Raw genomic sequence first — 12,595 nt, 5'->3', positions numbered from 1 at the left:
AAACAAGTTTGCTTCTTAGGGTTGAGGAAGATATTTTCAGTCTCCCATTTCCATTCTTTCGTCGGATTTGTTGTAATGATCCATATGGTTTGAAGTGAGGATTTAAAAAACAACTAGTGGCTTGATAACCCTTCAGTTTCTGTAGATAATGAGAATTCTCAATAGCCACTCCCACAGCATTCAACGGCACACCTCTAGCCTCTGGTCTCCCTCGCCACGAGATAGAAAAAACAAGATTTAAAAACAATAAATTGCACTGTAAGCATCACATTTCTCAGAAAGAAGTTTTGCTTTCAGGTTAACAGAATTTCATGTGCACACATGTTGGTAACAGTTGGCAAGTGTCAATGTGCTTGATTATGTTTTTCATCAAACGTTTAAAATCAAATGTTTGGATCACTAACTTTACTTTGTGTTCCTCAGTTACTTGGCACCATGTTCCGCTCTCCTGCCTTCCCTGAAGTAGGTTGCAAGATTTCGTTAACTCATTGCCCTATGGATGAACTGAGCCTTGGAAATATGTTCTTACATGAAATCGTGTATTAAGTATTGTATTTTGCACATGTAGTTTATGATGTGTTTTAAATGCTAACCTATCTTGGTACCTATAAGTTATATCTAAGAAGGAACCCTCCCTCCACCAAAAACGGGAACTACTCATTTTGAAATATTGAGAATTACTAGTTGGGCTCAAATTGAGGTATCTCTTACTGAGTAGCAAGATGACTTGAACATCACATGGACGAGTATTTTGATTTTTGTAGCTACTCTGAAAGTCACTGGTCCTCATCATCTTGTCCCTTCTGTTAATGCCAGCCGAGGCCCCTTTCCATCACCTCCTGTGTGAGAGCTGAACTGCAGCAGCTGGCAAAAAGCCTGGACAAACATTAGCCCCTTGCCAGGACTGATGAGCAGCTGTGTTGTACAGACATCCTTAAATGGGGACACCAATCACCACCTAAATAAATAACTGAGTAGATGAAGAGGTCAACACAGTTGCAATTGACTAATTTACTGGCCATTAACAGACACTCGCCAAATGAGCAATATGAATTTACTTCAACTGATTATCCACAAATTCACAACATTGATATGATGATTTACTCCAGTTCTATTTCAAACCAAACCATGGGTGGTAGGCTATTACCAAAGTCTGCTCTTACACTTGTCAATTAGGTAAGATTCACATTAAAAAAATGTTTGCTATTGTTACCTCTCATGCTTCACCAAAAGACTAACAACAAGACAAACTGCTATCCTATCAAATGATTTGAAGGGTAGGAAAATAAAGTCCCACAGTTCCTAGTCTCCCAGAGAACAGATTTTAATAGGCAAACAATAAACATACACCCAAGTAATTACAATATAATGTAGAAATATCAATGGCCATAGAATAGAGTTAGATGAAGTGCTATGAGCCTTTAAAGTCTCATAAAAATGCCTATCATTAGAAACACATGGTGAAGTCCTGTACCTTAGGCCTCTCCTCAGGAATCCCTAGCAATTGCATTAAGTCCCATAAACATATGATCAGCCATTAGACTTAAGTGTAAGTTTTTCTGTTCCATTGTCACCACTCTTCCTATATTCCCAAACTGTTTCTTTTACTGGGTGTACCTTTGGCTTTGCTACAGTATATACTCAAGTAATTTTTAAACAAGAGACTTAAATATAGCCCTATTAGAATGGCTAAAATAAAAAATTGTAGTAACAGCAGCAAATGCTGGTGAGGATGAAAAGAACCTAGATCATTCATACATAGCTGGTGGGAATGTCAGATGCTACAGCCACTCTGGAAAAGAGTATGACAGTTTCTTAAAACCTAAACATGTGCTTACCATATGACACAGCAATTGCATTCAGCATTTATACCAAAGAAATGAAAACGTACACTTATGCAAAAACCTGTATGCAAATGTTCACAGCAGTTTTATTTGTAACAGTAAAAAACTAGAGAAAACCCACATGTTCTTCAGGGAGTTAATGACTGAACTGTGGTATACCCATACCATGAAACATCACTCAGCAATAAAAAAGGGCAATCTATTGGTACACACAATAACTTGGTGGATCTCAAGGGTAGTGTGCTGAGTGAAAAAAGCCAATCTCAGAGGTTACACATGATTCCAGTTATATGGCATTCTTGAAATGACAAGATTATAGAGATGGAAAACAGAATGGTAGTTATAGAAAGGATTGGAGAGAGCTGTGGCTATACATAAAAGGGTAGCATGATAGATTTTGGTGAAGGAACTGTTTCAGTTGACTATGGTAGTTACATAAATCTACATATGTGTAAAATTAAAACTATATATATACATACCCCCATCACACAGACACACACAAATGAGTGCATGTGAAGCTGGTGAAATCTGAAAAAGTTCAGTGGATTGTACCAATGCCAATTTCCTGGTTGTGATACTGCCCTAAGGTCATAAAAGTTGTTATCCAGGGGGCAACTAGGTGAAGGACATATGAGAGCTCACTGTATTTTTTCCTCCAACTGCATGTGAATCTACAATTATTTCAAAATAATTTTTTTATAAAAGAGAATTTACAAGTAGAAAAAATGTTAAAGTCCTTGCATACATGACAATGTCTTCATTTCTATTCTCACAAGGAAATCTGGCTTGGTTAGGCCTGGACACCTATGTCCAAACTCATTTTCTCTCAGACTAGAGCAGGGAAGGCATGGGTCCATTGTTTCCCAAGAAATCCTGATTTATGATTCTTTCCAGCTCAAACTATCTTTGCTTCTATGAGTTGGTTTTATTTATTTGCTCATAAGTTTAATATTGCCTTATGTTCCTATTGCAACAGCATCAAAATAACTACTATTATAGACAGCAAAATTCATAACTTAAAACAAGTAGAAACAGATCATGGGATTATAGTGTTTCTAGAACATCATTTGAAAATCACTGAATGTATCTATGCCTTCTTAAAATTTATCTTTATTGTTGAGAATATTACAGATGTTCTCCATACCTCCCCATTGTCCCTACATGTCAAGTCAATGATACATCTCCCTCCTTCTCATGTTTAGCTGAAGACTAAAAACATCCAATTCCTTACTGATAAAGGCAAGAGCTTAAATGTAAGCACTGTCATAGTCAGAGAGATGTCTTTTAGGTCTGAAACACTTTTTTCCTCTATAACGATCACTGGGAAAGCAACCAATATTTAAAAAAGAGAGAGAAGTGTCTAAACTAAATGCAAAAAATATTAATGCTAAACAAAATTATAGCTGAGGGATAAGCCCTAGCCATAATGCTAAATTAAGTATTATAGAAAAGAACCCACACAAACATGCCCATAGCTGAGAAGAATCTGAATTACAAATTAGAGCTTGCCATACTTAGAAAGATCCCAGTTTGCACATCAGAAAGTCTCAGTATTTTTAAGATTGGTTTCATTAAATACTGAGAACCTATTAATATTTATGGTGACAGACATTTGTGTGAAAAAACTGGTTTGACACTATTTAAAAATTAATAACTTTACTGCTCAACAAAAATGATAATAAATGTAAAATAAGTCATTTAGGTCATTAATTATCAAGACTGTGCCTGATAGACTCCCACTTGAAGGAATAAGAAAGATTTGAATTATAAATGCAAGTTCTCACTAATATTCTTTGTCAATGTTATTTCCCCAGAATTGTCAATAAATATTTCAGGATGTAACATTTTATCAAATCAATCAAATAATAGACTCTTCAGATTTTCATAAATAATTATGTCAGAGAAGAAATAATTATAGAAAATTAAAATGACTATGAAAATAGTTTCTAGTTGTTTTCCTAAAAGTAATACATAAATTTCCAAATAAAAGAGTTTTTAAAAATCACAATCTTGTAATATACATTGCATGTCTACAATAACAAGTCCTACAGTGCAGAGAGGTAAAGGAATGAGCTTTGGCAAATGGTCCAGCAGATGAGGCATGCACGAGAAGACCAAAACTTCTGCAGAATGTGTCTAGCAGATCAGAATGGCTAGAGAATAGGAAGTGCTCCCAGAGTGGGAAGAGAAGGCTGATGAAGGAAGCTAAAGGATCATCTGGAGACGGCAGGGTGCATCTTAATGTTCCAAGTTAGGAAGAATGGGCTTTGGCCCAAAGGCAGTGGGGAATCTCAGCTAGAGGACCTTAAGGAGCTGGTGATCTGAGCAGAGGACCTTTTCGGTAGCAGCATTGTGGCCATGTTGGAAGGCAATGATACCAAAAACTAGTCAAGAGGCTACTACAAAACTCAGGAGATCAATGATCAGGGCCTTAATAAAGGCTGTGCATGTAAAGAGAAGGGGAAGATCCAAGAGTTATTTAGGAGGCGGACTGGATAGGACATGGTGATTTGCTGAGTCTGGAGAAAGAATAAGAGAAGAGACGGAAGGAAGGAAAGAAAGAAGGGAGGGAGGGAGAGAGAGAGGGAGGGAGGGAAGGAGAAGGAAGAAGGAAGGAAGGGGTAACTTCAAGGTACTGATCTGGGCAGCTGGCTGCATAATGACCATGCTCCCTGGGCCAGGGAAGAGAGGAAGAAAAGCAGGCTTGGGGGAAGATGACAGGCTACATAGGAAGAGCAGTTTTCAAACAGGATGCTCCTCTCAGCTACTTCGTTACATGGCGACCATAGGGAATGGCTTGAATAAATCCTACTTCCTGTTTTTGATAGCAAGTGACCTGTGATGTCCTGGCAGTACTCTCTGCTGTCTCTTACCCTGGGCCAAGTTCACTTACAGGTGTAGAGGGCTGTCACAACCGGCAGAGGGTGAGGCCAAGGGAGAGGAAATGCTTCCAGAAAGGGAACCCAATTATTTACATGTCCATTTTCCCCAGATGCAGCCAATGAGGGAACAGCAACATGGGGGTTGGGAAGAACTCCAAGAGCTGGATCCCTGCTTTTGGAAAGAGACCTGTGTTTGAATCTTGTGGGCTTTGCAGGGTTGAAGCGTAACCCTCTCTTCCCCCTCCGCGCCCCCCATATGTATGTATGTATATATCCCCCCTCTCTGTATGTATGTATGTATATATCCCCCCCATGTATGTATGTATGTATGTATGTATGTATGTGTGTAGGGAAACACTGAGCTCCAAGGAATTTCTGAACTATTGTGTAGATGGGCATTTTTCTGGGGAGACAGTTCACACCTTTAATCAGTTTTGCAAAGAGGTCCATGACTATTACATACTAAGACCTACCATTCCAGAAATGTGCCTTTCTTGAGGCAGTTCTGCTCAGAGAACCAACTGCTGACTTGAGATCACCGAGGCCTTGGTCATAGTCAAGGCAGATCATGGAAGGGACTCAGGTTCATCCTCCCTGCCCGCCCCCCCCCCCCCAAACACACACTGCAGCTCTTACACGCTCCCATATACCCCAGAAAAGCCATTCTAAAGATAAACATTGTGTGCCATTTAAGGAAGGTCCATGATTCTTCTACAAGATCAAGTGCAATGAGTGAGAAGAGTGAGCCTTACGATACCGCTACACTGGCCTTTATGTTCCTTAGAGCAACAAATATTCCACACAAAAAGCGGCAAATCTCCAGGGTCTCAGTCCTGAGGAAAAGTCATGTTGATCCTGTCCTATCAGTCTTGGCCTCAGGAACGGTAAATAAACAGACAAATCCTGTGCCATGGCTCTTTCACGTTTGACCTTTCCTTTTTTCTGGCATAGAAGCCTGTGGTTTTAAGACAGCAGGAAAAGGTTCCCATATTAAACAGGCAAGAAGCATGCTCGCGCGAGCGCTCACACACAGGCACCAATACAGTGGTTCTCAATCTTTCTAATGCCGCGACCCTTTAATACAGTTCCTCATGGTGTGGTGACCCCAACCATAAAATTATTTTCGTTGCTACTTCATAACTGTAATTTTGCTACTGTTAATGAATCGTAATGTAAATATCTGTGTTTTCCGACGGTCTTAGACAACCCTGCTAGCGGTTCTCAACCTGTGGGTCACGAAAATAATTTTATGGTTGGGGGTCACCACACCATGAGGAACTGTATTAAAGGGTTGCGGCATTAGAAAGGTTGAGAACCACTGCACTAATAGAAAGCAAATCTAAAACTGGAGAGGCTTATACTAAACTCTGGGGAATTGAGAGTCACTTTTCACCCACATCCTGTAAGGGCAGAAAAAGCACAGGAAAAGGTTTCTATTAAAATGTATGTTTTTTTTTTTAAGGAAAAACATAAATCATTCATATCCATCCAGATATCTGAATAGCTCAGCTGGACATTTTTTCCCCTTGGTTCCCACTGTTTTTCCCCCTCACTTCTGAAAGGATAGTTAAAAAAAAATCCTTACAGTGAATCTTTTACATTTCAATTGTTAACAGCACATGCTTTCTACCCAAATAGGTGTGGGCTCTGCCACTGACTTGCTAAGTTGCTGGGCAGGTTTCTTAACTTCTTTGAGAACCTCACTGTTCATGGATTAAATGGGAGTATGAATAGTACTGATTTCCAATGGTTACTGAGAGAATGGAATAAAATGGTGCATTAAAAACATCTTAGACTAGCCCGACGCATTCTGAGCATTCACTAGATAGTAGTTAAAAAATAGAAGCTAGGGAATAATATCTCTATCAATGAAACAAACAATTCCATAGACATACCTTCGTGCGTTATCAGACATGTTGAATGTGTAGACAGAAAAAAGTCAGACATGGTAGGACTGTTTTCTCAGTGAGAATTCCCCACCTTACACACTACATGGGGTGGTTAGAATGCCTTCCTAAACTTCAGGTGAGCTCGAGTCTGGCAGAGAAGGGTCCTCCCTCCCTGGCAACACTGCATGTCATCTACCCAGGTCCACAGAGGGCTCAGAAAGCCACAGCCTGGAAGGCATCCTTTTTCCCAATGACCAGGCCCTGCGAGTCCCACCGGCTCTTCCAGGAAGCCCTGGTCAGACCCAAACCAACACGCCTTCTGGCCATCTTCACTATGATGACTCTCCTAAGTTCATCTGAGCCAGGAAATGATATTCCCAAGAATTTGTTAATGATCATCATCCTTCAGAACCCCTCAGAATTGCATTTTCATCCTTTGTCTTCAAAAGGACTTGTACTTACTTTCTCTAAATTCACCATGTCAACAAAATCTTCCCTGGGTTTTGGCCTTACACTTTTTTTTCTTTAAGTATGGAAGGCTGGGGACTTCAGACTATCAATTCCTCCTTCCTTTTGACAATCACTCTGGCTAAGTTTGGGTAAAATGGTGTTTACTCTGTTAGGCCTCATTCCTGATTACCTCTTATTAAGATCACATAAAACACATTCAGCAAATGGGCTCACCACATGGTCCGCATCCACGCTGGATTTCCAGGAACCCACTTATCAATCCCACCACACACCTTTTCTCTAAGCTTCTCTTGCCTGTTGGAATCTTACTTCTTCTAAGATTTCTACATGGCCTAATCACTGCTTTAAACCTAAATTTCTTTAGCCTCTGGTTTAGCTACTGTCCCCACAGTGGAGGATGAAAAGAAAAACAAATCTTTTTTCATTTTATATTAAAAAAAAAGCTGACTTAGCTTATTAGTAACATCAACAGACGCTAGACAATTCCCTCATCATCCACACAGTCCTCTGACGCCAGGGAAGCATGAGTCAGCACCACCAGGATTGAGACCAATGGGATTCCACGTATCTGCTTGGCACATTTCTTACATCACCACAGGTAAGTAACTTTTCAAAGGAAATCCAAAGCGTTTCCTTACCCGACAGTCTCTCTGAAGAGTTTTCATGAGCGCATTGTATGTTTCTGTATCAAAATACAACCCTTCGTGCATGTCTTGTAGGAAATCTAAGTCCTTAAAGGTGGGGTTGGACTTTTCTCTCTCTTTTCGGGATGCTCTTCGCTTGTAGGTCGAGCCTTTCAAGTCGTATGTAAAGTGCATTCTCATGGAGCGCGGCAAGACATTGTTCATCACCACGATTCTGATGTTAATGCCCCCCGATTGCATGCAATACAGTCCATAAAATTTTGGCAAAAGAGTCCTTGGATTCTGGTTTAAATTCTAAATAAAGAAAAAGAAAAAAAATGATTAAAATAGCCTATTTTTACCAAATAAGCTCCACTAAAGATGTGTTTCCACCTATTTTAAAAAACAGAACGTGGTTATCTTTACTAATGGCCATTGCTAAAAGTTTGCTGTCCCTAATCTAGTTCTTCAGTTGGCTTATTTCAATAGCAACTTCATCATTCTAAACTCAAGACACTAAAAGTAGCTGAATTAAAAATGGACAGAAAGTCCCAAGTTAGCTCCAAGTGAAAAATGGGCAAAGAATTGATTAGTGCTGTGTGTGACTATTCTCTACGGTAGCCAAAGACAAAATTAATTGCTTGGGAATAAGGGATGAACATTTTAAATTTTAATATCTCCGGAAAAACTGTCTTCCGAAATGGCCGTCCGATTCACAGGCACACTTTGTAAGATTACAGATTTTTCATCACTCTTATCAGTGCTGAGTATCAAACTTTAAAATCTTTGTAAACATGATTGGTGAAAAATGAAAACTTTAAAAAATAATTTGAACACCATTGACTAGAGAAATGTAATATTTCTGATTTATTTTTAGGTACCTCACTCAAAGATAATTTTCTGCTAACATCCATCCCCTTGCTCATTTATCTATAGGTTTTTGTCCTTGTTGGAGTCCTTGATATAGTCTAGATATTCATCATTTTCCTATTCTCTAGGGAGTAAATATTTTGTCCCTGTCTTTTTAAAATATAAAAAACAAAGAATACATGCTTGTTTTTGTTCTACTTGAAAAGTAGGTGAGAAAGGAAAGGCATATATATAATGAAAAGTCTCTACTGTGCCGGATCCTTCCCCTAACTCCCAACTTTTGAGGAAACTAATATTCCCACTTTCATTATATCATTCCAGAAATATCTATGTCCTTATCTTAATTTGTGCTATTTTTTCATTATACAGATGTTTTTGTTTTTTAATGTAGTAACATTTCTGAACTCATTTCTTGGGCTTTTTTGGCTTCTTATTTAACAAAGCGTTTTATATCCCAAGGTTATAAATGCTTTCTCTTCCAGATCTTCATTAGTTTTGTTTATTACATTATTTTTTTACACCATATGAAATTTGTATGTGTGTGAAAGATCTAAAACAGGAATTTAATTTTTTTCTTCAATGTGTAGCCATTTATTGAAGAGTCTATCCTTTCCCAATTGAGTTTAAGTCCCTCCTATATCATACAATAAGTTACCAAAACACATTTCTGGACACTTTATTTGAATACACTGATCTACTTGTCTACCACATCTATAATTTTAGTATGGCTTTATAGATTTTTGATATATTTAGAGCAAGCCCACCATTCTTTACTCCAAAATGTTTTGTCCATTCTTACAACTCTTCCCTTCCACTGTTTAATTTTTTTAGTGCTCTTAAAATAATACTTGTTTTCACTTGCAAATGAATCAGCTTTGTCAAGTTCTAGGAAAAAATTATATTGGAATTACATTGGATTATATGTTTATTTGCGGGTAACTGAAATCTTTACAATACTGAGTTCAGAAATGATGCATATGTCTTTATATTTCACATTATTTTTACGTCCTTAAATAAAAATTTTTAGCTTTCCATCATATTAGTCTTTTCATAAACTTAAGTATTTTAGAATCCTTATTACAAAATTTTGCAGAAATTATTGGTCATATGTTATGATTACTTCAACTTGCTTTCCCAATCAGAATTATATGTCTTCATTTACTTATCTTTATTTTTCTAATAATGTTCCTTATATTATCCTCATTAGGAATATAATCTTTCCCCCCCTTATATTCTCCAAGTCTATGTGATGTACATAATAGAATACATGGATTTTGTAAATTTGTCTTAAATCTGGTGGATTCTTAATACCCAGAAACTACCAGTTTATTTTCTTGAAATTTTGCTGATTTTCAATTTTATAATTTGTAAAGAAGGGCATTTACACTTTTCTTCTATTTCTGTACCAAACATTTATTGCTAAGAATTCTAGTAAATATATCAGAAAGGACCATTGATGAAGGACATCCTTTTCCTTTTCTATCATATCCAATGAAAGGGCTCTTGTTCTTCTCAATGAGATATGTGAATTCTTGGAGACTGATAAAGGTATAACATATGAGTATTCACTTAATGATTACATTAAAAGACTTCCGTGCCAATTTTTAGAATTTTAATTAAGAAAAGATGTTGCATTTCGAGTGCCTCTTCAATGTCTGTTTGGAAAACTTCAGGATGTTCCCATCCTTTTCTTGTTAGTGGGATGAATTATATTGTTTGTTACACTAGCTTACATGACTTGGATAAAACCACTTGTTCAGCTAAATTTTAAATTTACTGAATGTTCGTTAATTTCAATTTAATACCCATGTAAGAGACAAGTCTATCTAGAACTATAGAAGCTTAGAACTATAGATGTTTAAGATTTGCTCACTTAAAGGTTAGCCAGGAGTGTGATGTTAGTTTGATTCCAATTTTATATTACTTTAAAATTCTCTAACGGAAAGAAGAGAATTTGCTCAAAAATAAAAGCTGTTCGTTCAGGATCAAGACCTTTTAAAATCTGTGCACCCTGTCATTTAAGATTTGTATTTAGATGTTTGATCGCTCTATTTACATGTGTGGCAGATTTACAGCCATTAATGTAGTCTCTAGCAGACTTTGGAATTAAATAATCTTTTACACATAAATGAGCTGTGTGGCATCTCATCAATTCTGTTTTGAAACAAAGATGGCAGTTATCTCTCTTAGCAAGTGAGCAGCAGGACTGCGGGCTTGAAATCTAAACTGATCCTGTAGCCATTCCAACCACAGATCATTAATAACTTGTCATGAAGATACCAATACATGAGAGGGATGAAGATGAAAAGGTTACTTAGGAAAAGTGTTTATTTTTGAAAAATTTAGGCTAAATATCTAGTAAAATCACCTAGACTAGGTTACTGGTTGTTTGTCTCTAAAACATTACATGAAAGGTGATTTTCCTGTCATTATACTTAAGTATAATTCTGGAATACAGAAATTCTGAAGTATAGTGGTTATTCTGGAATACATGCTGGGACATAGTGCAGGGGTTAAAAACACAGCCTTCTGGAACCCTACCACCTGTATTCAAGTCCCACCTCTACAGCTCACTCCCTGAATAACCCCTGGCAACTTATTCCATTTATCTTTGTCTCAGTTACTCATCTACAAAATGGCAATGACTGAAGTGTCCAAGACTGCTGTGAGGATTAAATGTGTTAGTACAAGAAAAGCACTTGTAGCTGTTCTTAACACAGTTCAGCACTCAACGAATATTAACCACTCATGTTATTAGTATGTACTGGGAGCAAGGAGCTTTGCAATGAATGCACTGCTTCCTTTATCTTACATCCTGTATATTTTCTTTATCACACCTACCAAATGAAATAGGCATTTCCCAGCTTTTAAAGACTGAAAGGATTAAGGCTCAGAGGTTACCTTGCTTCCTCATGGTCACACAGTCAGTTAATGGCTGAGCAGGGCAGAGCGAGTCAACAGCTATGCTCTACTTATCAATTCTATTTTGCTTTTCAAAATCTAGTAAACAAATGTCATAGTATAGTCTAAATACAAAATAAAGTTCACCAGAAAGAAAGAAACAGGCCAAAGAGTCACTGAAAAAACACACAGAAATACACTTTTGAAGAAAGTAATTAAATCTCAAGCAGAAGCTTTAATTATGTGCAGCTACTTACCATGTAATAGCCTGGCAGCAGCTTCTGAAGGAACTCTGCCTCTTTATGCTGAACTGTTTTGATAATAAATTCATCATCACTGGTCACAAAAAACAAGGATCCACTGGCTCCGGGGTTGGACAGCTCTATCAGCGGTTCATTGCAGAGGGAATACTGCGAGAGGAAGGAGGAAAACCACAGCATCACATATCTGGCCATTTGGAAACAGGCAGCACTCTCCATGAGCTTTAAAAAGAGGCTCCAGGTATACTCAGAAGGCTCTGTGTGAGATTTCAGAAACTTTAATTGATCCATTAATTTTAATGATACTTTGATGGGACACAGACATGCCCTTCCCACCCCTGGTGTTATATGATAGAACTAGAGGCCCGATGCACGAAGATTCGTACAAGAATGGGCCTTCCTTCCCCTGGCTGCCAGCACCGCCTTTGCTCTGGCCAGAGCCGCCTTTCCACCTTCCCACGCTGCCCAGAGGCCCAGAGAGGCTGGGGCATGTGGAATGCCTGTATCATCGCCATGGCGACGATGCAAACATCCTGCCCCACCCCCAGCCACTCCTTATTGGCTGGTGGGCATTGCAAAGGTACGGTCAATTTTCATCTGACTCTTTTATTAGTGTAGATCATAAATCATCGCATGTATTCGATGAGATAGCTCAAACAGTAGTGTTGACTAAGGTGCTTTGTTCCAACAAGTGCCCATAAAATAACAAGGTCAGATCCACACTGTGCATTTGTCACTTGAACACTGACATCTGTTCTCTTCTCATGATTTATTCTCCCAAAGGATGTTATCCACTCATGGCTTCACCAAGGAAATGTCTCTAACATCTGTACTTCCAGCCCAGATCTCTCTCTA

General features: G+C 38.2%; 1 protein-coding gene across 3 annotated transcripts in view; it reads right to left on the bottom strand.

The window, feature by feature from the left end:
- Positions 1–12,595, bottom strand: part of PIP5K1B (phosphatidylinositol-4-phosphate 5-kinase type 1 beta) — a 307,693-nt gene that overhangs the window by 125,362 nt on the left and 169,736 nt on the right. For all 3 annotated transcript variants that reach the window (XM_080668561.1, XM_080668563.1, XM_080668562.1), the window contains exons 6-7: positions 11,738–11,890; positions 7,725–8,024 (exon numbers count right to left, since the gene is read on the bottom strand). In XM_080668561.1, the coding sequence (XP_080524687.1) occupies positions 7,725–8,024; positions 11,738–11,890 (453 nt within the window). The remainder of the gene's footprint in view (positions 1–7,724; positions 8,025–11,737; positions 11,891–12,595) is intronic.

Source organism: Plecotus auritus (genome assembly GCF_963455305.1).
Source record: "Plecotus auritus genome assembly, chromosome: 5".
In the NCBI taxonomy this organism is placed as follows: Eukaryota; Metazoa; Chordata; class Mammalia; order Chiroptera; family Vespertilionidae; genus Plecotus; species Plecotus auritus.
The sequence above is the reverse complement of the archived record's forward strand: the minus strand, read 5'-3'. Positions and strand labels throughout refer to the sequence as shown.